The sequence below is a fragment of the Aptenodytes forsteri genome, unplaced genomic scaffold, assembly GCF_000699145.1.
Source record: "Aptenodytes forsteri isolate BGI_AS27 unplaced genomic scaffold, ASM69914v1 Scaffold221, whole genome shotgun sequence".
NCBI classification, from domain to species: Eukaryota; Metazoa; Chordata; class Aves; order Sphenisciformes; family Spheniscidae; genus Aptenodytes; species Aptenodytes forsteri.
Genome location: NW_008794411.1, coordinates 833,476 through 861,146, shown reverse-complemented (window position 1 = coordinate 861,146; position 27,671 = coordinate 833,476). Strand labels below are relative to the sequence as shown.

The 27,671-nt window shown below is 42.4% G+C and overlaps 1 protein-coding gene across 6 annotated transcripts in view; it reads right to left on the bottom strand.

The window, feature by feature from the left end:
* RUFY3 (RUN and FYVE domain containing 3) overlaps positions 1 to 27,671 on the bottom strand; it is a 58,430-nt gene extending 30,759 nt beyond the window's left edge. For 3 of the 6 annotated variants that reach the window (XM_009288759.1, XM_009288774.1, XM_009288782.1), the window contains exon 1: positions 27,591 to 27,671. Coding sequence is in view for 2 of the 6 variants with exons in the window: in XM_009288790.1 (XP_009287065.1) it covers positions 19,505 to 19,682 (178 nt within the window). In the remaining 4 variants the exon portion in view is untranslated. Of the gene's footprint in view, positions 1 to 19,504; positions 19,978 to 27,590 lie in introns of those variants that run through there. The other 3 variants (XM_009288790.1, XM_009288798.1, XM_009288767.1) reach the window with 2 other exon arrangements.

Here is a 27,671-nt window from a genome sequence, read left to right as displayed (position 1 = left end):
GCGGGGGTAAAAGAAACGGCTTTTTTTTTTTTTTTTTTTTTTAAGTTTAAATACATTTTTAAGTCTAGGTTGATCATGATTATTGGCCTGGCCAGGCTTTGAAGAAAAACTCCTATGCATACGTACACTGTGCACACTCATTAGTGAGATCAGACCCTTTCGAAAAGCTGAGCGCTTGCCTCCTGAACATATCTAAAAGTTTTAAGACTTGACTTAAACCTTGTTAATAATCACAGCTTCTTTCTCTTCTTCCCTATCAAGGGAATAGCAAGATACAGAAAGATACAGAGACCTCCGCTCTAATCAAGACATCTCCCCACTGGCCAAGGTCCCACAGCGGCATGCCCCAAGCAACAAAGCACTGCCGCAGTACAGAGCAGTCCTGCACCCGCTGCCCGAGTGGCTCCTTCATCCAACCGGTAGCAAGGCAGACATCCAAAGTGATTCTGCTTAGGTGGCAAATCAATTGCCAATGCAAAATTAAAGAAACCGTACAAGACAAACGGATGGAAAATGTTACTTTGGCTACAGTTATTAGCTAATTTGAATAACAGTAGAGTCCAAGGACACTGCTCAGAATTCGGGTCCTACTCCATTATATACTCATCGGAAACCATGCACATTTCTTAACAGTATCGAGAGCTGCTGCCTCACACAGTCTTATGCTGAGGTCAAGGGTACCGTATGCTTTTTGAGACAAGAGGCATGGTTCTCCCCAAGTCTGAGAAGTCTGTGACTGCTGTGTGTCAACTGGGGTCAATACTACCTAAATAAAAAAAAGCCACAGACAAACAAGAATAATAGAGGGGTGTACGAAGCATGTTCAAGACAACTAGATTCGTTCAACATGTTTAAGAGCTAATGAACATCTGAGCTGATGAAAGCACTTAGGAAAAAAGAAAAAGCAGGGCTATGCTTTCATTTAAGACTAGAACGTGCAGTCACAGTCTAAAGAACTGAAAAATGTTTTCATCACATTAACTAATTAAAGGTTTCTGCTTCATTAGTCTGATGTGAACAATGGTGCTCTGCATATGCAGCTTATCTAAGCTTCTCATCTTGCAAACCGATTAACTGTTATATAGTATGAAACTGGATAACATCCCAAAGATTTACTTGAAAAATTAAATCCTAAGTAACTTATACCATTGTTATATGTGCTGCAACATATACACCTTTAAAACTGAGTCTACAAGAGCAGGGTAAGCAAGCAAAGACGACTTTTACACAATAAGACTATCCAGCTGGCTTTAATTCAACCCAGTCACTTTCTGCTTTGACAGTTTGAACCTGACATGCAGTTGAGATTCTCTGAGTCAATACCTTCTCCAGCTTTCTGCCTCTAACTGCGAAAACTCTGCCTGTGTTTTACTACACATGCCATGTCGCAAGCCTTAAAAAGCAAAATCTTGGCCCTTAAACTTCGCCTTTCCATGTGGTTTGGATTTCAATGGAAATAATCTTAAATTCTCAAGACACTTTTGCTATTTAGAAATTGTAGCTTCTACAGAATAGACGTGTTTCGTAACCAGCAACCTTGCACATGGGAGGTAAGTGGTCACGACTGAACTGGACTTGCATCCCACTAGAATGACAGGGTAAAGTAATCAGCTCATCTGCCCGTTTCCTTAAAACACTGAACTCCCAGGTTTCTGAAGGGGTAAAACGGTGCCACAATCATTCACACGCTAACAGCATGAGAAGCAAAGGGTTCCTGAGAAGCTTCCATGAAGATGGTTTCAAAAGCATCCAAGAATCTCAGGAATCCTGTAATTTGTTTAAAAGGTAAAATAGGTACCTAGGAACCTAAAAGTCAAGGAAAAAGTCAATGCAACACTGGATCTCAAAGGGTTAAGCTGCGACTGTGGTCTAAGTACTTCTCACCTGGTGACAATAAATTTTAATCGCTCCTCATATTGAATTACCCTAAAAGAATTAAGAAGAAACTAAAATAAAGCTAGAACTTCGATCAAATACAGGAAGTCATGAAACGCTGTAGATGTGAACAAATCTGCTCAAAGTAATGCCAGTTAATTAGTATTTCAGCAAGGTTCTCCACGTCCTGAATCTGTCTTAAATCAAGAGTCCAAACTTAAAGCAATCTGAAATTTAGAAAGGCTGCTTCTATGTATAGAAGAGAAACGGCTTCTTGCAAACAGTTCATCCCGTATTCAGATTAACTGAGATACGTTAAAGGTGAAACACTTGCTTTCAAAACAAACCAGCCAGCTATCTTACAGTGCACCGAGTTTCACTTAAGCAAATTCACATTAGGGAAGACATTAGTTCCAGCTGTTCAGACTATGAAATCATGAACACATGTATAATTTCAAATAAACGCGGAAAGCAAATCCCTAGATAAATTAAGGACTTTCATCATTTTAACTCTTTTCCTTAGCCTCTGTTCTGCCACACCGCACCATGCAGAAGGTGAGAAAATTCCTCCAAGCTGAAGCGCTCTCTCCACAAATTATCAACAGAGAGTCAAAAAGGAGTGACACAATGCGCGTTTTTCTCGGAATAATCCATTTAGTTCTCCCCCGGCAGCCTCGTGTCCTGGGCCGGCCTCCCTAAGATTCCTGCCAGTGCACAATCTGCCGCAGCATCGCCAAAGCGCTTAGATCCAAGGAGGATCCTACATGCGCAACAGAGGGGGCAACTCTTGCCACAAGTCGCAGAGGACGCAAGAAATTGACATCTTTGCGGTCAAAGCTGCAGAGGGGTGCAGGCAACTGCACGCCACCTGCCCCAGCGCACCGCCTGGCACCCCAGTTCAAACTGACGTCAGTGGGTCCGTGCTAACACACGAGCTTATGGTCAAGGTAATTAAGATGTGGTACGCCCTCCTTTCTCCCACCCTAGTTCTAAGGGCAGCTGGTTCCAGCTGAACGGCATGCAGCAGCGAGCTGGGGGAGAGAGGAATATCTGCCATCTGAGCTGTTTGGTTTTTGTAAGTGATCCAGAGTCTTCCATTCAAGATGGAACTACGGCTATTTTAATGCTGCAAAAAGAAATCGGGAGTTCAACATCATTATGTATTTTTTAAGCTTCTTGTATTTCAGTTGAAGCTCTCCTGACATTGCCTTACGTTCAAATGCCTCACCTGCCTTCCGGCAATGCAAGCCCCTGACTACCATCGCAAGGATGAGGTGATAAGACATTTGGCGTATCATGCAGACGCTCTCTTAAAGGTTAAGCAGTGATGAAAATAAAAGTGACATGACTATGCACAAGTGAAAAGCAGAGGCATGTGTGTTTCTAGAGAAAGATGTTTTATTCTACTAATTTTTTGCTTCTATATTCAAAATTCAACCTGTCTACTCTGAGGGACTGTGGATAAACTGGGAAGCAGCTGGACTAACACCATCTTAACAAAATGAAATCTGATTTCCTAAGAGAGGAAACATTTTCACAGAGAGTTTAAAAGGTTGCTTCATTTGTTCTTGCTATTATGTCCTTAATGGTGACTTTTGAGGGGGAAAGCACACTCCTTGTCAAGCATCCATCAGCCTCTGACTGATTGCCGAGGACGACGGCTTCCTGCACACACCAGGCATGCAAGAGTTTCAAAAAAACAGAATGGGGTGGTGGTCATGGGAAACAAAGATACAAGTGAAAACAGACAAGACACACATTTCTAATGTATCCCACTCCAACAAAATTAATGCCAAAAAGCCATACAATGTTTAATGGGTAAAAGAGTCTCAACCCCTTTTTTTTTTTTCCTCTCCTTAAAGACTACCTTGGATATGCCCTCGGCTGGAGCTGCTGGGGAAGCAGAATTAGCCGTTGTGCCAGCAGAGAGAACATCTCCCACGGCTGATGAGAAGCCTGCTGGGTTTACGAGGCCACCAGGCAGAAGCCCAGGCACGTAACCACACGCAACAGTTGAGAAAGGCACCATCCACAGGAGATGACTAATTTTTGCGCACAACACATCCTCTTTAAAAAGTTTTATACCATCTGAGTTTCCAAATATAGATAAAAGTAAATTTTGCCATGTCATGGTTGATTTTGCTTTTTTCTTCTGCCAGAAACATGCTTAAAATTATTTGCACTGGAAGGTTTTTCCTAAGCGAGTCCCAAACCTGGCTGCATTACTTTGCCATCCTTAACTATCAGTTATTATTCTAGTAATAATCGCAACTACATATTTTAAGACAGCTGTATCCCTTCACAGTGTTGCTTATACTTTACCCTCTATTTATAACCCTGAGTCCGTAACATAAACATACTTCGCTTAGTTTCACCATCTTGCTTTATGAAGCTTCACGTTTAAATTGCTTATCTGTGCTATAAAGAAACAAATGCGGCTTTTGGTTAACATCCTACCAGTGAGAATTAGACCAAAACTGAACTGGTAAGAAAACAGCCACCGTGGGCTCTGCAATCCACACCAACTTCGAAAACAGCCAATGCACAAACTGGCAAAAAGAGCTGAAATGCATCTGCTGACCTTACTCCTTTGGGATTATCAGCGTGAGAATTACAGGACTTATGCTCCTAAGTCTTCAAGAGCCCTAGCTTTAGCTTCTAATTTGAGATTGCCATTTTAAAAGAATTTGGCCTATATAGGTAAATACCCCAACCATCCTTCTACACTGAAATCTACATTCTTCCTATAAACTTCTCAGCCACAAAAGGAAAATTCCCTCCTTGCTCCCTTCCCTCCAAAAGGTATATTAGCCTTTTGTGCTGCAAACACTTTCATCCCAAGCATGAACAGTTGCATTTAGTCATCAAATTACAAATTTACTTGAGTGCATGCTGAATTGGGGATTCAACTACTGCACGCTTGCACCATTTTTAAGATCAAGTAAGAAGCACGATAAAAAAAAAACTTGACCGGTTTTAATCAAAATTTACAATATAATTTTTAGAGTCACTTCTGCAAAGTCTCGAGTTGATAAATAGAAATACTTCAGAAAATCTGAAGCTTCGGGGTGATTTCTGAAATATTTTTTGAAATTTAGCTTCCGTATGTTGCTGCAACCTTTTAAGTTGCGTTTATATCAGGCTCAGGAAAATAACTGTCTCAGAATGCATTTAATATAAGAACTAGCCCCGTAAACTAGCCCCTCGCTGATTTGCTTTTTGAACCTCCACTTGAAGTAAAAATACCCAAAAATTTTTAAAGCATTTTGTAAGCAACATTGTATGCACATATTTTCAAACAAGAGATCAGTAAGAATTTAGAAACCAAAACTGATCACATGGAGCCCACGAAGGGGCTGATAAAATTTAGAAGAAAAGCCCTCACAATATCCATTTTAAATGTAAATTAAAGCAATTGCAAGAGCAATACATACACTCCAGTGATCAAAGACATTTTCTTTAACTCGCTAACAGTAGAAACCAAACATCTATTTTCAAACAAGAGATCAGTAAGAATTTAGAAACCAAAACTGATCACATGGAGCCCACGAAGGGGCTGATAAAATTTAGAAGAAAAGCCCTCACAATATCCATTTTAAATGTAAATTAAAGCAATTGCAAGAGCAATACATACACTCCAGTGATCAAAGACATTTTCTTTAACTCGCTAACAGTAGAAACCAAACATCCAGAGTGCATCAAAGACATTTTCTTTAACTCGCTAACAGCAGAAACGAAACATCCACACAGAGTGCAACTAGTACAGCATGTTCTGCCTGCGAACCTGGTTCAACCAGACAAGCACGTTCAGAAAGCCACAGCTATCGGCACTGGAAAGGAAAACTGTATTTTGCACTCAGGCTCAAAATAATAAGTCAGAAGCCAATCATTAGTGGAAATAATAGCTGAAAGATGTTGGTGTGGCACGCACCTTCAGTATCATCACGCAATTGCTCCACCACATCTGTCAAATCCTCCCAAGAGTCTTTGCAAACAGCAAAAAGAAAGGAAAAGAAAGAAAATGTCATGCAAGCCATGATCTAAAGGAAAGATTCAAAATCAAGGTATAAGAAAAGGATAACTGAAAGGGAGATTTGCATAATACAAGACTTAATTCATAGTGGGAAGAGATTTGCAAGTCAAAAGGGTTCATTAGTCTGCACAAAGCAATACAGCAAAGCGTTTTTTTCCTTGAGAGTCAAATTAAGGTAGGCTTCAGTAAAGCTTTAAAAGCTTTGTTTCTCTCTGCATTAAGAGAAGCAACATTTTTGTAAAGCACATCCTAAAAAGAAAAGCAAGAAAAGCATTATTTTGTTTGTAAGGTCAAAGCACTAATTTTTTTATATTTAAGCAACGTCAGCATTTGCTTCAACTTCTTCCCACCCAGCCCCAACAAGAACCCCCCCAAGAGGGAAATACAGCCACACATGAAAAGCAAGCACGTTTCAGGAAAAGGACATCTCGAGGACATTTTAAATAAGGTTAAACAGAGCTTTAACTCTGTTACGACCGTCTCTCCAAAGGAAAAGTCTTGCAGAGGTGATCCAACTGAGCCTGGACGCGGGTCACAGGTTTTACGTCGTCCTTCTGATGATGATTCACGAAGGCCTCGATGAGGACAACACCTCTATCTCCTTGCCAGGAGCCTGCAGATGGCTGACAGGCACGGGGAGGAGGTAAGTAGGGAGAGGAGCGGGCAGGACAAGGAAAACTTGTTTCAGCATGCCCACTAATTCCCTGGTTTCAAACCCAGAAAACAAAGCCAGACGAAGCTGCAAAGGGTCTGAACCCTGTGGGATTTTCAGCTCCCTACTTACGTGCTCGCTCTCCTCAGCGCTATTTTGCAATCGGTTCAACGTCCGAAGCGCAAGAAAGGCTCTATTCCCCTTTACTGGCCAACTGTGCCAAAGTCCTGAGCAAAGTACACATACCACTAGGACCTCCTCCCTCCCACGGAAAAGCTATCACCAGCCTCCTCCTGCCGTAGGAGCCAGCGCTGGCTGGCAAACAGCATGTTCACAGTCACTGCATTTAAAGGGGGGGGGGAAGTCTATATACCCGTACGACTAACAACTCAACTGATCCCCAAAAGCTTCCTACGCTGCACTACCGCTGACCAACAGTCTTCTCATCCTTTGAAACTGCTTTATTCACGTAGCTGATTTTTAGCGATCAGTTTTCTTCATAAACCAGAATTTCACTTCTTCCCCTATGGCTAAGCATTACTGCAATACTGAGAACGGCAGAAAACCACCATTCTTTAGGTCCTGCCCACGTACCCAGGTTGAAGTGATCAACTGGGGTTTCTCCTCTCCTTGTCAGGGGTTAAGAGGGAGGGAGGGACAATGAGCACAATCAGGTTCACCTACCTCTGCTTGCTAGGAGCAACAGGGAGTTTCACTTGAGAAACTCCCCACTATTGCAAGAACAAGGCCCTGGTGATGCTCCCCCTGCCACCGGCTTCCCCCACGTGCTACGCTTACGGCTTTTGGTCTTTTATTACACGTGTTACAGCTTTCTGTAGGTTCAGGAGACTTTTTGTAGCTCACAGTGCAGTGGTGGACTGACATGTCTCTGACGCTCTCCTGGACCCGACTGCACTCTTACCTTGGAGTGCTACAAATTGGACTCCGTGACTCATGGGTCACTGTCACCCCTTTCCCTTTTTTTTTTAGGACTTACAATGCAGCTGTTAGTGTGATTGAGAAATTCAGTATTTGTAGAAAATGCTTTGCCTAACACTACATAAACAAGCTAATACAGCTAGTATTTTCTAGCTGCATTTCTAGCATTTCTGAAAATGAATCAGATGAGAACCTAGCTGCACATGCAATGATTTAATAGCAGTTTCCATCACATGCAAATATCAGAACCAGATTCTGACCGTCCCAGAATGCCTACCTGCACACTGAGATTGAAGCCAGACATCATCACTAAACGATCTTTTATCTAATACTGAGGGTTTGGGTTTTTTCCTTAATCTAAAGTGTAGACAGTGATGAACACCTCATAACCAAAAAAAGATTTACAATTAGCTTGGTAACGGGGACAGAGAAAGTTGCGAGGCCTCACGTGATCTTTCTCACTTTGATTTTGCCACTTCAAACTCCTCCCTACATACACCATGTAGCCGCCAATTATTTAAGCTCTCTACTCCTCTAAAGCTCTTGCTTTGCTCAGCTCCACATCCAAAACACAGTCAAGACCTCCAACCTACTGTGCCAGCTGTTAACAACAGGTAGTGAAGCTTGATATACAGAAGAACAGGTTTTGCTTTCTCATCTCTTGGATTTTTTATTTTTCTTTAAATCGACATAGGAAATCACTTAACTGTCTTAGGTCAGCACAGTCCAAGCAGTCCAGTACCCCACCTCCCATAACAGCTGCGTTACATTTCACAGAAAGGCGCAAGAAACCTCACAGGACTGTGCCAGGCTCTCTGTGGACAACTGCTACCTGCTTCATGCTAAAGGATCTTTTTTTTTTTTTCCCCTCCCCTTAGCAAGTGATTCATGTAAAGCTTACAGACAAATGTCCAGTGGAGTCAGAAATATTTTCTTCTATTATATCCCTGCAGGCAATAATCCTATCCCCTTTCTAGTGAGAAATGCCCGCAAAAATGCCAAGAATTTATATTGGCACAAAGGCACTATGGGATTTGTACGGATTTAGAGGCAAAAGCACACATTTAATTAGCACTTTCCTTCATATTTTCGTTTGTTTCTTCATGCATCTAACTGCGCTTCGCATACATTTCATTTCTTCTTTTACATGGTATAGTTTTCCCCGCTTCTCTGGAATTTCCACCAAACAGTGGGGAAAAAAACCTTAACACACACACATAAATAAATAAATCACAAGACATGCAACTTGATAGTTTCCACGTTCCTTATCATGGTACGTCAAAGACAAACTCAATAATTTTGATTATTATGGAAAAATATTGAAGTCTGTAACTGATGTGTACCAAGTTTAGAAAACAGGATGACCAAGAGTTTTAAGTCTTCATAAAATGATTATGTCATTCCAACTAGATTCCCAGGAAGATTAGTATTATGGAATTGAATATCCCACTGGAATAAATACACAAGCAAGTTCTTGACAAAGGAACTGGAGTACTTGTTATCGCCAATATATTAATCATGAAAATCCCATCCGTTATTTTAACAGTAAAGTTTTCCGAAGTTACTCTCTTCTCTGCTTCGCTGGCACAGCAGCAGCGTTCTCAACTGGTTTGACTGCAAGAGACAGTCCAGCAGCAGCATGGGATTCAGTTTGGGCTGATTTACCCAGTTTAGCACTGGGGCAAGAAACCAAGCGAAGCGACTTCAGCTGCAGTGGAGCACTGCAAGTTTAGACACTCTTACTAGCAACCACAAAGTCTTTCAAATCCAACGTCAAATAAGGTTTACCAGGCATTTTATCCTTTGCTAACAAATTTAAAAAAAAAAATACTAAACCATCTTAACGAGCAGGGATACTAACGTATATGAAGCAGCAGCTTCTCTGTGTCACGACTTTGTTCCCGCTAATAAGAATGCTTAAAAAGAGGTGGTGATTAATGAATAGTGAATGATGACATACAGTAAGAAAACTAACAAAAACTTTCCCTCCTAACTTAGCTCATATCTTCATTTTCGGTTTAGTATTTCTCACAGACATATGCAGTACCCGACAGTTACACTGAAATTTGGAACAACTCGTGCAGGAATAAGGGATATTGCCAGCGGATACACTTTCCCATGCAAATAAAAGCTTTTAAAAATAAACCCTGGGAGAACGTACCAGCATAACAATTATTTCATGTTGCTATTAAACAGAAAGAGTGCTGCTTTTTTTTTTTTTTCTTTCAAAGATTGAAGTTATTAGCCTAAAAGAGGGTTGGGAGTAGAAACCTTTATGACTATTCCAAACTACCGCCATACCTCTCCAACTCCCATCCAGCTGTGCGCTGCCATACAGTGCTCCTACACCTCCTGGCAGCCCCCAACACGGCTGTGAAAGAGTTCAAGTCCAAAGGCAATACTGCTGAGCAGCGAGTTGCCACGCTACTATACAGCGCTGAGAAAACACGCCACACGCAAAAGCTGAGTACATGAAGGGGAAGTCAAGATTGTGGCTTCTCACAGCGTGGGCAGGACGGGGATAAAAACAGCATCCGATTCATGTTATGGGGTTTTTGAACAGGTGTCTCATAAGGGTAAACCAGCAAAAGTTCCCAAATATATGGCAGAAGTATCCCTGTGTTATTTTAAATAAACCTGAACAGGTACCAAACATGTGCCCTTTAATAAACGCTGAGAAGTTCCCGTAGTCCTGAGCTGCACAAAACCCTGTATATTGCCTTCAACCTGCCGATACAGAATGCATTCATCAAGAAATAACGTGCAATGAACGGTATCCCCTCAAACACAGCATCTTAGCCTATACCGGGATTCCACCTACAAGTAGACTCCCACGATTTGCAGTAAGCCTGGCAGTAGAACTGCAAGTTCCCCGACACACACAGCTTCCTACGCCGTCAATTTTCTGTCCATGCCCTCTTTACTTTTATTAGCAAATACCTTGTGAGTGCAACTAGGAGGATGGAACGCTCCAAACTTCTTACATAGCTATAGCATTTTTTTCATGTGTAAAGACAGACGCTCAGAACAAAGCAATGAATCCACACATCCTTTTTATAGTTTCTAAGCGCAATATGCGAATCAAGTTCCTCCAAAGACACACTAAATAGGTCAGGATTTTTTTTTTTTTTTTTTAAGTACAGAAGGTCTTAACAAATGCATAAGGAGAAGCTGAGAAGTCAGTAAAATAACCAAAAAACCCCAAAAAAACCCAGCACTAATTTTGGGAAGTGAAAACTGAGCTCAATACAGAAGCTACGCAGCAACGGTGAAATGTCAGTTATGCTGCTTTGCCCGCTACGAAAGGCTTGACCCAAATCCATTAGTTTTTGTACAGACACTTACAGAAAACATGAACTCTGTTGAAGAGTTCTAAACAAACAAAACCTCGACGAGAGCAGGGTCCCCATGTTCTGTTTACCGATAAGGGAAGGGGTTAATTTTTAAGCTGGACCACAACAGCAGTCGAGATAAATACTAAACACATCAGCAGCTGAACGCCAATACCAGGAAAGACAACTAGACTGTGTTCAGTCAATGCACTAGCATTAAATCCCCTCTGCTCCTGCCTGGTGATTTGCCATGATCGAAAAAATTTCTGAAGAAAGAAGGAAAAACAACTGACACATTTAAAATAAGACCTACAAAAGCGTTAAGTTAGTTAGGTCTGAACAACAAACGCGGGAATCGGGATGATGATCAAGTGAACCAAATCAAACCAAACCAAACTGTAAACAAAAATGCCAAGTAACAAGGGTGGCTTTCTCCCGATCCTCCTTTTTTACTCAACCTCTTTCTTTTACTCAAGCCCTGATACTCAAAGCGCTGCACGAACTCTCTCTTTTTCCTCCAGAAAGGAAAGACCAGACCGCTCCTCCATGCCTCATTACCGTGCCTGAGTCAGAGCGCCAGGAGTTTCAGCAGCACTTCTCACGTTCACTCAAAGGCACTTTCAAGTTTAACTAGAAGTGAAATTCTGCAGCCACCACCAGTATAACCATAACCGATAGTTTCCCTGTCAGTTATGCCTCATTATGCCCTACATAGGAGAAAGTACTGTCTGTATTCAAGCAAGGAATGCTAATAGAAGAAATGCTGACACACGTGCTCTGTAGAAGGTTAATTATAGCATTATTTGTCTGATTTTAACTCCCAGTCTGCTGCTCTAACCACTTGCTGTTCGTTTTTGGGCCAAAGCATCCCACAACACAAGGCAAAGTTGGAAGAGCTTACTGAGAAATACTGAATATGCATGACGAATCGCATTCACGTCATTTTTCTTTAAGGCTAGCACATTCTCCTTCATTATATAGACAAATACTGCTTTTATCATAAAACGGAAACCTATAGTCACATTATTATATTTACTTAAATTGCATTATCTCATATTTGTTGCCTTAGGAATGGTAAATAATACATTTAATCAGAAATAATTAAAGTGGTCAAGAAAGAAAATTAAGTAGGTGCTGTTAATACCATCAGATTTATGTAATGAATTTCTTCAGATTAGATTTGCAAATCAGGTGGTTCATGAAGCATTGACAAAGAAAAGGGACCAGCAAAGAGAGTTTCAGCATCACGTTCAAACATCTTGCAATCCAAAAATCGAGGAAGCGACCAGACAGCCTGCAGCCTAGAATGCCAGGAACGATCTACTCAGAACTTACAAAGTAGCTTAAGAAAAAACATTTTTTAAAACCCGCTACATAAAAATCCCATCTCTAAATATATACGTATATAGAGAGAGCCTTGCATAAAAAAGAAAAAATAAGTCCATTCATTTCACCCTGCAACTTCTGCCTGGGAAAGCTATTTTCAGAACAGGAAGGGTGAAGAATGGATGCTAAAAGCGCTTAACACACACACACATTCTCCCGTGCAAGCAGTGCTGCACCAACGTGTGCCCGCCTGCAAGTCCCGGCTATACGTCCAGAGCAGGAGAACAAAAAAGAGAACACAGAGTGCTTTGGTACCGCTGCTGCCTCGGGGAGCCTCCGCTCTCCTCTGTCCCCTACAGCTGTACTTTGCTGACGCTACTGACCTTGGCGCTATCAGCTCCCCGCAGATAATAGTTTTATCTACTTCCTCTGACCACACCAAGCACATCAACTCAATCCCCATGCTGTTATCCCGCACCCACCTTCTTTGTCTCAGTTACTGCATCCTGATCCAGCATTCAACTGCCCAGAAGTGCTTCACCTCACATTACAGCACCAACAGCTTGTGCTTTCATTATAAGTTGTGACAACTGACTGCAATATTTGTAGTGTAAAACTGTTATGAGGTTTGTTTTGTTTCTGTTTTCTGTTTTTTACAGGCCATTGTCATCGCTCTTGTTTTAAGACATGCTACTCCTCATTTGGCAGCATCAGGGTCACAGACTGATGTGACCCTTTTTCCTACGCCACGGACATTTTGACATAAGTTAAGGCTTGCACTGCACCAAAAGAGCGAGCAGTCACAGATCTGCAACAAACTGGGAGGAGATAAAAAGGAAGGGGAAAAAAAAAAAAGTACAGAGGACTCGGGAATTCCAAGCCCACTCTCCATTCCAGGTACAGGACAAGCAAATAGCAAATGTGCATCACATCATTAACGGTGTAATCCCACCTTAAGTTTTATTCCTGTCTGCACATGATTACCATCAGGCATCTCTGTATGCTGCAACTGTGTGGAGTTACATGGAGTGTTTCTCCACAACCAGCTTCTTTCCAGAGGGAAATACATGAGTAACTGCTATGGGAAATTTGTCATTTTATTTTGGCACTTGATAGTTTGCACAAAGAAAAGAAAAAACAAAACCTTTTTTTTTTTTCCTTTCACTTCCCATCTCGGTTGACACCTAAGAGGTTTCCCTGCAACACTTTTGATTCATTATCTCTGAGGGAAATAAACCTGCCCCACATTTCCCAGATCTGACTTCATTTAGACTCAACAAGCTTAAAAGAGCAAAGAAAACAACTCTTGACTGTAATTTCTTAATTATAGCATTGAAAATATTTACAAAAGTTTTGAAAATATAAAACAAAATTAGAGTAGCTAGGTCTTACCCTAGCCTTACAGGGCACTCGCCCCCTCTCCTTCTCTGAGTTGCTTCAAATCAGCTGGAGGGCTGGCACATCGTACTAACTGTCCTGAGGAGCTTCTGAAAACTTCATCTTCCCGCCCCTTTGGTTCAGGGTCAAGTGTCCATCTTCTCTCAGTCACCTCCCTTTCTTCCTGGCTCGTGATGGGATTCGGTGTAAATACACTAAGCAGGACGTCTCCTCCGTCCCTGGGGAGATGACCATCTTCATCATGTTACTTTTCAGTACGTGCTGTCTGGATTACATGACCTAACTGCTATTCAAAAGATTTATGACCATTAACACACTGTAATTCATTTATCTTGCATATTATTGACTTCACATTTGTTCTATTAAATCTGGTCTCCAGCTCCTTCAAACTTTTCACCTGTTTAGGGGTTTCTGCCACCATACGTATTTAAGAGGTAATTTTCTAACAAAAGAGTAATCTCATGCAGTTTCTGCCAACACGTGAAAGGTCCCTGCTACGCTCAGTACAGTGTTTACAGCAGATTTCTTTTGTAATGGGCAAGGCCTGATCCACGGAGCAATTTCACCTCTCCCAACAGTTTCCTTTTCCCATTCCACACCCCTCGAGAACACCTAAACCGAAGTAACAGCTACCAGGTTGTCTTCCGAGGTGCGCTTCGTTCTCTGCAGACCAACGTGGCTTTCTACCAGGACGGCAGTTCCCCCCGCAGCACAGCCCAGTACGGCAGGTGAGCCCTCGTGTCCCACATTCCCTCACAACTGAATTGCTCTGGAGCTCCCCCACCAAAAAGAAGGTGATTCTCGCTCCCCCTCCCCATGCAAACTTAAGGGCCAAGGCGGCTGCCAACTTGCAAAACAAAAACGTAACTAACAAGGTCACGCTGCTTCCTTAAACTGTTTTGAAGTATGTGAAGAAACATGGAAAAATACTTGAACAGAAAATGGAGAGGAAAGGTAGATTCTGAAGGATGATTCAATAAACAGTGCAATAGATTAACGGGCAAGAGGTATTTGAGTGTCGAGAAGAGCATTTGCTTTTTCTGAAGAGCTGTACAAGTTCTACTCGGGGCATTTTACACAAGCACGAGTCTGAAACTACTGATCAAAAAAGAAGAAAAAAAAAAATCTGACCTTAACTACCAAAAATTATACTACAGAAAATATAACTTCTTCTTTGCATATTATAAACATACCACTCTAATTCCCCATTTTGTGTTCAAATCGCAGGATTTAATTTTCTGAAGAGCTGTACAAGTTCTACTCGGGGCATTTTACACAAGCACGAGTCTGAAACTACTGATCAAAAAAGAAGAACAAAAAAAATCTGACCTTAACTACCAAAAATTATACTACAGAAAATATAACTTCTTCTTTGCATATTATAAACATACCACTCTAATTCCCCATTTTGTGTTCAAATCGAACAGGATTTAAAGAAAAAAAAAAAGGGATACTGGAATTCTTGACAGTTGCAAGTAAATTCTGACCATACACTTATCACATGTATTCCCTCTGTTCTCAATTACAAGCTGATCCCATGAGGATTAAAATTTCCATTGCTCTGACGTCAAGCTCCTCATAAAGACAGCTGATTATTCAAAGTAGAAATTTAACATCCAGTAAAACCACGCAAGGCCATTTTGCATTTCATAGCTTCTCCCAAAAGTTGAGATCTGTGTTCTATCCCATATATACGTGCACTCTTGAACGTGCAACAGAAAGACAATCACGATGTTTTTCACACCTCGGTCCCTAAAGATGCTTCAATGATCATTATACATATTGCAAACAAACAAGAGCTCAATAGCCACTAGTGTCACATTGCATTTTGTGATGCCTGCATAGCACAGTAAAGTTCTGATTACCTAATTAAGAACCACTGTTTGTTAAAAAAAATCTAATTTTCTAAGCCAGATATACAGTATCTAGCAAAGTCAGCTTATTTTCATACGCACAGAATTGTCCCAAACAGTAGAAAAAGAAAATTAATTGCTTTTATTGTTAAAATTGACCGTGTTACATGCTATATTGAATACATATAGTTGCAATAAACTCAGTAAGTATACCAATGCATCTGCGCTTCTGCTACACGCTACTCTTAAATTGAATTACATTTAAATTTTGCTCAGAGTTACACTCAGAAACTCCAACTCTGTGGCAGGAACGGAATTACTCCAAATTTACTGTTTCATCTCAGATCAGAATCCGCTTCCCAAAGTATACTGCCTTTAGCTTAAGAAGCAGCAGAATTTGGCTTGGTTTTACTGGAAGACATCACCACCACAGGAGGATGCCTCGTTTTTAAACGTCAGTGAGTTAAGTCTGCAACTACCGCTATGCCCTTACATTACGAGCTCCCTCCCTGTCCCTCCAGCTCCTGTCACAAAATCGGCCTCAGGTGGGATTATTCCTGAGAAGGATACGGCAAACAGACTCCTGAGGAAAGGGCTGACAGCAGGTCTGGCCTCAGAAACAATAAGCACCAGCTGCAGTTCCTGCCTCTCTGCTTGGGGAGCCCTTGGAGCGCAATCAGAAAGCACAGCAATCTGCCTCTAGCTCCCTCTCGCATCCCAATTCTAAGGTCTGGCACCATTAAAACTCTTCTTCTGATGCCCCTCTCTCGCTGGAATTAAAACACGGTGTTCTGGTGAGGGATATTAAACCAGAGGAGGTAAGAATTACTTACTTTAGCCTCCTCCTGTATGTTTAAACTGTCGTTTCTAAGTTATCTGCTTTAAAAAAAAAATCAATAAAAAAGAGAAACAATAAAACTAACAATATTAACAAACTACTTCCATCGGAAAGGAAAAAAAAAAAGTACTGCTGCTTCTTGTTTAGCGCAATTCCGTTTTCTCAGGTATTTTACTTTTTTTACCCTACCCTTGGCATAGCTACAAGAAAGAAAAAAGCCTCTTTAAAAACAGCAAAGTGGAAACTCACACCATAGCCAATCGTATGAAGAAAAGCTCGAAGGTGTACGGCCTGTAAGACAACTCAGCTGAAAAAGCTGGGAACCCAGAAGAAGAGAAGCTAGGGACCCCTAGTCTCCCATATAATTTAGCAACCGAGCCATCACAGGGCGTTACAGGAGAGCAGCCCAGCAGAAGTGTATGACAGTCAAAACTCTCGAGACTAAAATCTTATCTTCCCATCGCATTTTAAACCTTCCCCATCCTGCGTGCTGTTCTGTTCTTGACCCTTTGTCTTCTCTCCTTACTTCCTCGCTGCCCAGAACTGCTCTCTTCCTCTTCTCGCTATGACACCGTGGGCTGGCTAGCAGTTCTGGGATGCAAGGACGGGTGCAGACACCCACGATGCAAGGCTAGGAGCACAGTTTCTGTTCATCCTCAGCACGACGGGTGCACGGTGAGGAGGAGGAAGGCAGGATGGCTGCCTGTGGGCTGGGGGCATAGCAGATCACAGCGTGAAGAGAGGCCAGAGGCCAAAAACTCTTGGGAAGCAGCAAGAGCTGAGGGACAGCAACTGAAGGCTTCAAATCCTTATTTGAACAAGCTGTTGGATTTGCTACTGCAATATATTATTTTTTACGTGTCTTGATTTGTTAGGAAAAAAAATGGAACCTTTTGTTATGCCTTTGGCAGAACTCTCGAGCCTTTTTTTTTTTTTCCCCCCCTTCTTCATAATCCCTACCTTTCTACATCAGTTTTATGGAGCTACTACAAGACACGCCTGCCTGAGCTCCTAGGTCTCCTGCTTTTCCTCTCAGACAAGCACTTGGTGTCTGCAAGCCCCATCATCCTGTCCCCTCAACCCACACACACACTGAGGACACAGCAGCAGTGCTGATGCAGTAGCACCAGTTCGATCAGCAGGGGTAAAGCTGTGTCAGCTTTTCTATTGTGAACATTTTTTCCTGACCTTAATCTCTGTTAAAAATATGGCTTGGGTCCAAAAAAACCCGCCCCAAAACAACCAGTCTTTCTGCCTCCCAACAAGCAACCTTAATTTATGAATGTATAAACATCTCTGTAAAGGTCGTTATGATACGGTTCTCTTTTTTTAATTCATTTTTGACATATGAATTAAATAATACGGCAATGAAATGAGCAAATACTATTTTCTAACCCCTTCTGGTACTTGCAAGAGAGTGGCTGGAATTACAGCTTTAAAAACAATTATCTTCCTAGTTTTGGGGAAGGGTTCGTCTAGTATTAGTGTTTGAATTGCTTACGTAGGCAGGCAAGAGTGCAATCTGTAGACTGTAAGGACACATATTCAGCATATTCCAGAAACGCAACCCAGAAAAGCTCCGTTACAGACACTGGATTCATCCAAGCCCACCTTCCCTGTGAGTTTGCTCAGAGCAAGAAGGCTAACAGAGAGGAAAGAGACACATACAAAAATAAGGATCTAAAGAACTGACTCACAGTGTGACTGAAAGTTTTTCCAGGCCGTACTATGAGAAGAGCCCTAGATTGCTTGGCAGGTCATTTACTAACTACAACATGACAAGTCAAAAGAATAGTTACTATTTATGAGAGAAAGAGAGAGAGAGAGAGAGAATATACTCCAAAATCAATCCACCTACACTAGAACGTACTGTTAAAAAACCCAACACACTGAAATCTGTAAAACATCAGAGTAAGACCGAGCAAGGTCTGAATAAGCCTGTGCCACATACAAGAACATGGGAATTGGAAGACAGCTGAATTACTGCACCCTTGGCTCACCCTGCATCACTATTCCGGTTCTGCTTTCCTGAGCCTACAGCACCTCTCTGAAACCCTGGGACATGCTTCAGCGGGAGCGTTAGTCTCTGCTTTGGAAACCTCTGTCTACTATCCCACTGCGTGACTAAGTATTTGGCAAGCAAATCCAAACCCAAGGGCTGCTACCACTGAAAGCAGCTGTCAAATGGAAATTAAATTATCACCTGGGAATTAATTTTAAAGCTCAAATCCTCACCACAATTTAAGTTGCCTCATCCAGCAAGACAACAATATAATAAGATATTACTGACTTGACAAGCCAGCATCAAACGGGTCAAGCCAGACTACTTGGTGGAACTGCACTTCAATAGTTACTGGAGAAGGGTCAGGCGAGAAAAGATGGAGCCCCCTTGCTGTAAAACTGAAAGATGCCCGCCATCCAGCAAGGGGCACCGAGAACCTGGCAACGTTGGTCACCACGGGAGCACTGGCTACTGTGCAAAATACCTGCAGAAATTCATCATATCTCCTTCTTCCCCACTTTTTTTATTGGTAGAGCAGTGCGCGGATGTCCTCTTGTGTTTTTAGTACCCACAACGCTTTCAATCCTCATTTTACGTGACGTGGTATTAAACTGTTTTCACCATCAAGACAGATCACAAATCCTTTTTCAAGAAGAAAGCAAGATGTGTTACACCCCCGCTTTTCAGGCTTCCAAGCCATTATAAACAGCAGCACGCTCAACAGAAGCAGGCTGGAGGACTTGCGATGGCATTATCATCTGACAATAGGCATAACGGCGTAATCATTTGGGGCTTTCCGAAAACTACCCACTGACCGTACACAGACACGCGTCTGTATTTTGCCAGCATGCTCCATTTGTAAAAGCTGACAGCTGACTAATAGAGCTATAAGCCCTGTTTTAAGAATAAAATCATGATTAAATGTATCACTGAGCACACATCGTAGTTATCTTCCTTCCCGAGACACACACACCTGATCTTTCCAGATACACCTTAAAATAATATCTTAATATCTTAAAAAAATAACAACAATTAAGCACAAATCTCTCTCTCTTAAAGGGGTGGGTTAGAAGAGATGCAACAAATTCTAAGGACAATCTGAAGCACCAATTTGGCTTTCTAATATGTCAAACGGTGTCCAGGTTCTCCAGGCAGGACAAGAGCACCTTATCCCGGAGACACCCCCTCCCAACTCGTGCAGTGCTTGTAACAATGCGACGGCTGCAGGGATCCCGAGGCAGGGAACCGGACCGTACCTTCGTGGGTAGGCTCTGGGTCGGGTGTCAGCGAGATGTCGTCCAGCTCGCGCAAGCAGAGCCATTCTCCATCCATCGACACTCGGAATTTGCAAAGATAGATGGTCTCCATGGCAGCCTGAGTGATCTTGTCTGTGGTGGGGGTTGGCATGTCGCTTTGAGGCGTCAGAGCAGACATGATGACTCAGCTGGTACAACAACAACGGGGGGAAAAAAAAATAAGAACTAAAAAGAAAAGCTTTCTGAAGAAGAAAATAAGAAATACCTTGCTATTAAAGGACAGATATGCTCAGGATCGCACAGACTGCTCTGGCCTTTTCATATATAAAGCAAGGTAAAAACACTGCTCCTTCACGCTCGTCTCTTCCTCCCTCCTTTCCACCAACGGTCGTCGTCTTCAGCTACACTAGAGGCTATTGATCTTAAGCCACCACAGAAAACCTGGCTTCTGCATCAAAGACAGGAGGTAAGGAAAGGAGAAAAAAAAAAAAAGTAAAAAAAAAAAGAAAAAAGCAGAAGAAGGAAAAAGAATGGCTTCCTCTGATGATTACCCAGGCAAAAACAAAGGAAGACTGTAGAGACAGATATCCAGGTTTGCTGAAATCAAACTGCTGATCCCTTTCTTCCCAGATAAGCCAGGGTAGCGAGTGCTGATAGGATTGGTTGTGCGCAGTAAGCAGGGTGTTGACCAAAATGGCTGACTAATGAACTGAACTGAAAATTCAGGCTCATGTGATCAGCTGCTCTGAGCGTAGGGCAAGCAATTCCCAGGATGCTTCCTAGATGCTGCTGATGCAGGGACGGCAATTAGGCTCTCATCATCCACAGCACCTTCTCATCAGGCTGTGCTAGTCAATTTGCGAGCAAGCATAACGCACCACGCAGATTTCTCATCGGTCACCCCCATACTACAAAGGAGCGCAGACTTGCAGCGCGAGGAATACAAAGACACATTTGTATTCCTTTCACGTGCCTGGATGCCACTACATGAATTAAATAAGTACCTTTGTTTTCACAGTAGGTGTGCAAGTTGCAGTTTACGTTTTATTTGCTGTGCAACCTTCTCAAAGGGTACCTTTGAGCTAACATTTCCCACATACAAAAAAATTTGTTAGGATGGATTTATCCTCTCGGGGAAACAATGAGGAAAAAAAGATCTGGCTCTAAGCACTTCAGTGATCGAGGATTAAGCTCTTTTTGGAGGGCACGTGCACATGGAAGAACAATGAGGGGCAACACCACAAACACATATAGCTACTCGACTGAATCTTACACTTTAAAAACCTCATCTGAAAATCGGTACTGCTCAGGTGAGGCTGATGAAGAAGCATTACCTCTCAGCAGGCAGCAAAACAGGCTTTCAATCTCTCAAGAATAAGATGACAGCACTGCATTGCCCTGTCCCTTCCCGGCCGGCTGAATCTCCTCCGTGTCCCCAGCCCACGCAGCCCCACCTCTAGGGGACAAGAGGTCCCAGGTCAAGAGATGCCCTTCCTATTCCCGAGGTCACTGTTTAACCAGGGCACGGGACACGGTATCACCACCTACCTCAACTACAATACCAGGCAACAATAAATTAGCTTATCTTACTTTATCCCTGTGTGGCTCCAGTACATTTGTGGAGATCAGATGCGTAGCATCCATCTGAAATGGATGCCTGGTGTCACCCCACGTAAGTTCAGAGAAGGCTGACTGTTCACTAAAAAAGGGTGTTGATAGGAACATATGAATGATTAATGCATGGGACCTTAATTATTCTCAAAAGAATGAGTGTCTATTTCTTAGGGATGTGAAATACAAAAACTGATCACTTGATACAAAATTCAGCATGCCAATGCATACAGTTTTTTGGAAAAAAGCACCTGTTACGTAAAAACCTCATAAAACTGGGAAAAAGGGTTAAGAGCTGTTATTTCTAACAGGCAGGAGGAAGCAGTTGCTTTCAGTGAAAACTTCCTGCTCGGTGCATAACATTTTGACTCAGCAACACCCCCCATTAGACTAAAACAAACAAAGAGCCATGCAGCGTATTATTACGGTGATGCAAAGGAGAATTATTTCACAAACGACAACAGATACTATTGTTCCTTCTCCCCAAGAAAGAATGGGGTTTATAAACCGTGCTGACAGCATTTTAACTCATACGATATTTATACATCCTTTCACCAACGACAACATCTAGCTTTAGCATTTACAGTGCACCGCTCTTAAAACCAGTGAAAGTCGCCATATACAAACAGCTACAGGAGAACAGCTGTTCACTCTTGCTAACCTTTTGAAAGGGTCTAAACAAACAGCAAACAATCAAAATAAACCCTTTAGAATCAACAAAGTACCGTAAGCTATTGCGCAAGCTATTATCCAACATATCTAATTACCCGACAGTTAAATTTTTTTGTTTTGAAACAATTAGAAATACAAGCAGCATTATGCCATTTGTGGCTTCTTAACATGAAGAAATAGAAGAAGCCAGTCTGGCCCTTCCAGCTCAGTCATATTTTCAGACTCCTTTATGCAATGTTCCTGCTGCAAATACGCCACAGAGATATTTAAAGTACTTGCAAAATATTTTTCAGCTTTGATTAATTCCAGTTTATTAGTATGTTTTGCCCAAAACAAAGCTTTAGACACAATATACCACCTAATAGACTCTGAACAATTGCCACCATAAAAGAATCCGAGCTACTTCACCTCTATAAAACTGTACCTTTCACTCCTCTAAGAAACCAAAATGATATGGAGTATGCATATGCTTACAAACTCTGATGAGCTGCATTTGATTTTTTTTTTTAAAACAACAATGACAAGTTCAGAACTTATTTTTCAAGCCGATTTGTTTTTTTCTCGCAGAGTTTTGATATGGATATTTGAAGACTGAAGAACTCTTCAACTGCCCAGAGGAGATGGTTATCTCCAGGTTCCAGCACATGGCTGAATTTACACCTACAGTATAAAAAAAGAGAACTTGCCTTCCCAATACAGCTTTCAGGGTAAGCTAAGGCAAGCAGCAAAACCATAACAAAAGCGGGTAACGTCCGTATGTCAGCTACAGTACTATGGGAAAAATAAAAACTCTACTTGGAAAAGGAAAACAAAACACTGAAACAAAACCAAAAAACCCCAAACAGGAATTATCCTATGACTTCCTGACCGGCGAGCCTTTTATCACCACCTGGAAAACGCAAGACAGACCTTCCCCTGTCCCCATCCTATGCCTCAAAGTTATAAAGCAACACAGCATCTTATAAAGAAACAAGAGAAAGGTACCAAATATTTGTATTTTCATAAAGCCTTTGATAAAGCTACCATGCAACTCAAGGCCAAGCGATAAAGCTCCATCAGGGTTCAACGGGTAGTCAACGGACAAAAGAAAACCAAAGTGTAGGTGTAAGTGAAGAGGAGATTATTAACGAAGAACCACTTTCTCAATCTCAAACAAGTGAGACAGCCTTGACTGGTCTTACAAAACCCTCATATTAGCCACACTTCGGGAAAAGTAGATAAAGGCTTCGGCTACAGTACAAAACAAGGCAGTTTTCTGCAAATACGTTTTCAATATAAAAGAATTAGAAATTGACCGTGTCGGAAATCTAAGACTAACCATCTGAAAGCAAAGCACTCCATCAGCCACTAGTACTTGAAAGCTCAGCTGGGCTGGAAAGTATTTTTAGTTTCAAAAGCTGAATAAATTAGAATAGTCCAAGCAATAAAAACTAAACAAATTCCCAAACAGTCTTTTCCACTCCGGGGGGCACCTTTGGGCGGAGTTTTACTTCCAGTGCCAGCAAGCCCGGCCTGCGAGCAAGCTGACTTTCAATCATTAGGAGAAAACTTTCCCCGCTCACTGTGTGGAGATTGCAAAGCAGCCACACAGCAAAATGGCAAAGTCGGCAGATGAGATTATTGCTGCAGATGACTGCCCTGCTTCTGGTTATTTAAATTCGCAGGAGACCACGGAACCATAAAAAAGCCACCAATACTATACAAATGGGAACCACTGCCGAAGGAAACTGTCTGATGGTAACGGCTCAGATGCACCGCCGAGCTCTAAAATCGCTGCTCGGAGTGTCTGAGAGAGACTACAATGCCAGAGGTAACTCCATGCAAACAGGCTAAGAATTATGAAGAAACACAAGCCTTTATATCGCAGTCTGAGACAAGCATGAATCACGAGCAGGTTCTTGCAAGCTTTTCTAAAGCCTGTAACCCAGTTTGTGGCTGCTGTATCAGATCGGGCAGCCTGACAGTCTGGTCCAGTAAGGCAGCTCCACGTTTCTAAATGAAACAATTCTGATATTCCTATTTTCTGCCCATGCTCTTGCCCGACACACGAAAACCTCTTACCAGCAAACCTACGAACGTGACTTTTGCTCTCACGCCCTCTCTTTCTTTCACTTCGGCTTCAACTCTGCATCAACATGCCGTCCAACTACCCATTCGTCCTCTCAATAGCTGCACCAGTTGTGATGACTAGAAAAACAGCATCAGGGCTATGCCCGGTTCTAGAGCCAATGGAGCTGCTGTTCCACAAAGCACACGGTCTCACTCTTCCAATAGCCTCCCTCCAGGCTATCTCTTATGTGGAATGTAATCTAGAAAGACAAAATTAGTAACAAAGCAGCTACATTGCAAAGTTTGCTTCCGACTCTTCTGCCAGCACAGATATGTACGTTACCTCAAATAACAGTGGCACTTTGAACCCTGCATGCTAAAAACATGAGTGGACAAAAGAAAGCTTAACTATCTGAAAAACCAGTGCCGCAATTTCATAATTCCTGGAATGAGTGACAAACTGTTTTTTGTCTACCTACTATGAAATACAGAGATATTATTTAAGGATTCGAGTAGCTCCCATAATCGAAGGTACAATTAAAAAAGGGGAAGGAAAAGTCTACTGGAAGTATCATGGTCTCTGGTAGGCTTTCAGTGGGAGCAAGGAATTGTTTTGGGTTTTTTTGTTTGTGTGGTTTTTTTTTTAAGACGGCATAATCAAGTTGCTTTTACTGTATTTAAAAAGTATTCTAAGCTTTTACTGCAGCTCAGCATGGTTAAGTAAATCTTCTTGTTCCTGCTGTCTGTCTGGAACCACCTCTATCAAAAAAGCAGGTGCTGCTGGCATGAAAAGCTTTTGCACTCTCCTTCCCTTAGCAGCTCTCGCCTTCACCTGATGTTTGGAATCATCTCTCTTACCTCCTAAATAAGAAAACTTGGATAAGATGGAGAAAGATTACTTGGAGGGGAAAAAAATACATCCGAGAGAAAATCTGTAGAGTAAATAAAGTTGTAATAGAGGCACATTCTTATGATTTCATTCTTTGTAACCACATATTCTTCATTTATGTTCATCACTGGGCTTCAGGTCCCCAGCACTATGGGGCTTGCGCCACTGCCCTGGTAACACAAGCGTCATGCTTCCACCTGGGTGCGAACAACCCTTGGGTTGACTTCTACAGCTGGAAGCAACAGCTGCATGCAGAATCCCATCAAGTCACCGCTCTCCAGGAAGACCCTAACACTTGAGCTACGAAGGCTGTAATTAGTTCACAAGCAGCAAACATACTTTTCCAGATTTTCAAATATAAAATTAAACAGCTGTGCAGTGCCCTTCAATCCCGTGGCAAGGCCTCTCTCAAGTGTATGCGGTGTGTAAGGGCGCGGGGGGGGGGGGGGGGGAAGACAACTTCAAATAAACCTCCAAAATATTCTGAAATATTGAATTTTCAGTATATTGGTCACTACCTCCACTGTAACACATAAATGTCAATACAGAGTAATTATTTTCATTACTACTCATGGAAAGGACAGGCTTCAGGCACTGAAAGGAGAAACTCATGATCCACCAGGAAACACCCTTCACTTAAATCACTACTTTCAGTTTACAGCTACACAGAGAAGGATTAGTATTCATAGAGTATCTCACTTTTTTTTTTTAATACATGCACAAGATGCAAAAATAGCCTTCTTCATACTCCTCAGTTTATCTTAAGTCTAAAAATAACTCCAGCACTGAAGAATCAAGGGAAGCAGACATGAACAATCACTTCGGGTACTACTGCAGAACAAGGAGAAGCAGATCAAGAATAGTCGATGCTGAGCTGTCATATGTTATGGCAACCCAAATTCAGGATACTTGAGAAGAGCCTGTGGAACAGGGCCCCACAGGCCACCCACGGGTCTCCCCAGTGATACCAACACAGACATGACAATCTTTATAACCTGGACTATGAGTAACACGACCGCACCTCAATGCTGCACAGAGTAACTGCTATTTAGAGGAGATGCAAGAAGTGATGACACCTGCAAGGCCACATACTCTACAGGTAGCCAGGATTAGGTTCAGCACTTAAACACACAACATCCTTTCGGCACTAGAGTGAAGTTCTACCCCCTGCTTTAACAGCAATCCAAAGCAGCCAGTGAACAAGCAAAACTTTGCAGCAGAATCCACTGCTCCTGCTGCTCGATGATGAACAAATGAAAGCCGCTTTTCAAGATATGAGAACTGGAAAAAAAAAAAGCCCTCACAAAACCAAGTAAGGCAGGGATGATGAAAAAATTGATTTACTGACAGAGTTTGTCCCAGAAGAAAGAGAGTCCAAGACACAATGCAAATAGATTATGATTCCTGTTCCCTTCAGACACTGCTATCACTGCATCAGTCACTCAGTTACTGAGCAGGCTTTGACATACGATATTGCACCGGCAGCTATTACCTCCGAGACTGAAAAGAACAAGGGAACTTCAATATACATTATACCAGGCTTTTTCACGAAGCTTACATGAATAGCCACTGCAGAGTAAGGCTAATATGAGGGATAAAGCATTGCTCAACCAGCGAGTTTTTACACTAACTCCTTGTGAACAAATGCGCTCATCTCATTGCCTCAGTTTCGCCACATCTACACAGACGCCTTCTTACGACGAAGTTTGAACAGTAAAAGCATGATGGCTAAGATTAAATGTTTTTCTTAAAGGCTTCTTATCTGTCAGAAATAGCTCAGTCCTTCGCATGCACATCACAGGACTACAGTGGGTAAAGATTTCCTGATTAGGGGAAAAAAAAGTAAAAATGAAGGTTTTGACAGGAAGCTATCAGTTTAAATGACAACTCATCAGGGAGGGAGTTTTGGACTGTGGACAAAAGTTTGCAGAGACAGCCCTTCATATAGCTCAAAACAAAGTTAGGTCATTTCATCTGCTCTTGGCATTACAGAAATTGACTTCTTACCTCACTGGTTACAGCTCTGCTGAGTAATGGCTTAAATAAAGTACATTAGCTTCGGGGGGGAGAAAAAAAGATACCCACCCCAAAATAGTCAGCTAATGCGTGAGCAAATGCTCACCAGGGATGAAGGCAGGAGACAAAGCAAAGGCAAAAAGCTCGGTCACCCACACCCTGGCCCAAGCCCAGAAGATGAAGCTACTGGCTATTTTCAAGATGGATGGATGGAAAAGGAAAGATCTCTTCTATAGGCACCCATACACATAGTTTTTGTTTTTAAAGCACACGCAACAACTACTTCGCAGTACTCCAGCTTACCCAAATACACCACAAGACAAAGAATGTTGTGAAGCAGAAAACTATTCCCCACCCAACACGCCCCACATGAGAGCACACGTAGCAATGCACTTCAACCTTGCCCAGTAGCCACGATGCAATGCCCTGGCCTTAAGTTTGCTCTCTACACCAGCACTAAGAGGAAGCCTGAGCGGGTGTTTCCCACCCCCTAACTACATCCCACGCCAAGGACAGCTTGTCACATTTCAAAGGGCGGCACAAACTCTTCCCAGAGGAAAGGGTCCAGAAAGGAGAGAGATCCCTGTAGCGCTGGTTTTGCTGAGCTCGTGGATCAGCTTTACTCACAAATGCACATACAAACCGCCCTCTTCCAGAGCGCTCGCTGTCCCTTCTCTGGCCAGTTCACACACACGCTGTCATTCCCCTGCTGCCAGGGGAGCAGCCAGGCCACCACGACACCCCTACAGGCACCTTTCCGCTGAAACCCTGCCGGGTCAGGGGGAATTTTGGGCAGGACACCCCATTTCCAGCAGCCCGGGCGTACCGTGGCGGACGCTGCTAACTCACCCCTGCCGACAGCCACTCACCCGCAGGCTGCGTTCAGAGCCTTAGGGGCACCGCTCGACGCACCCTCAGGCGGGAGCCCGG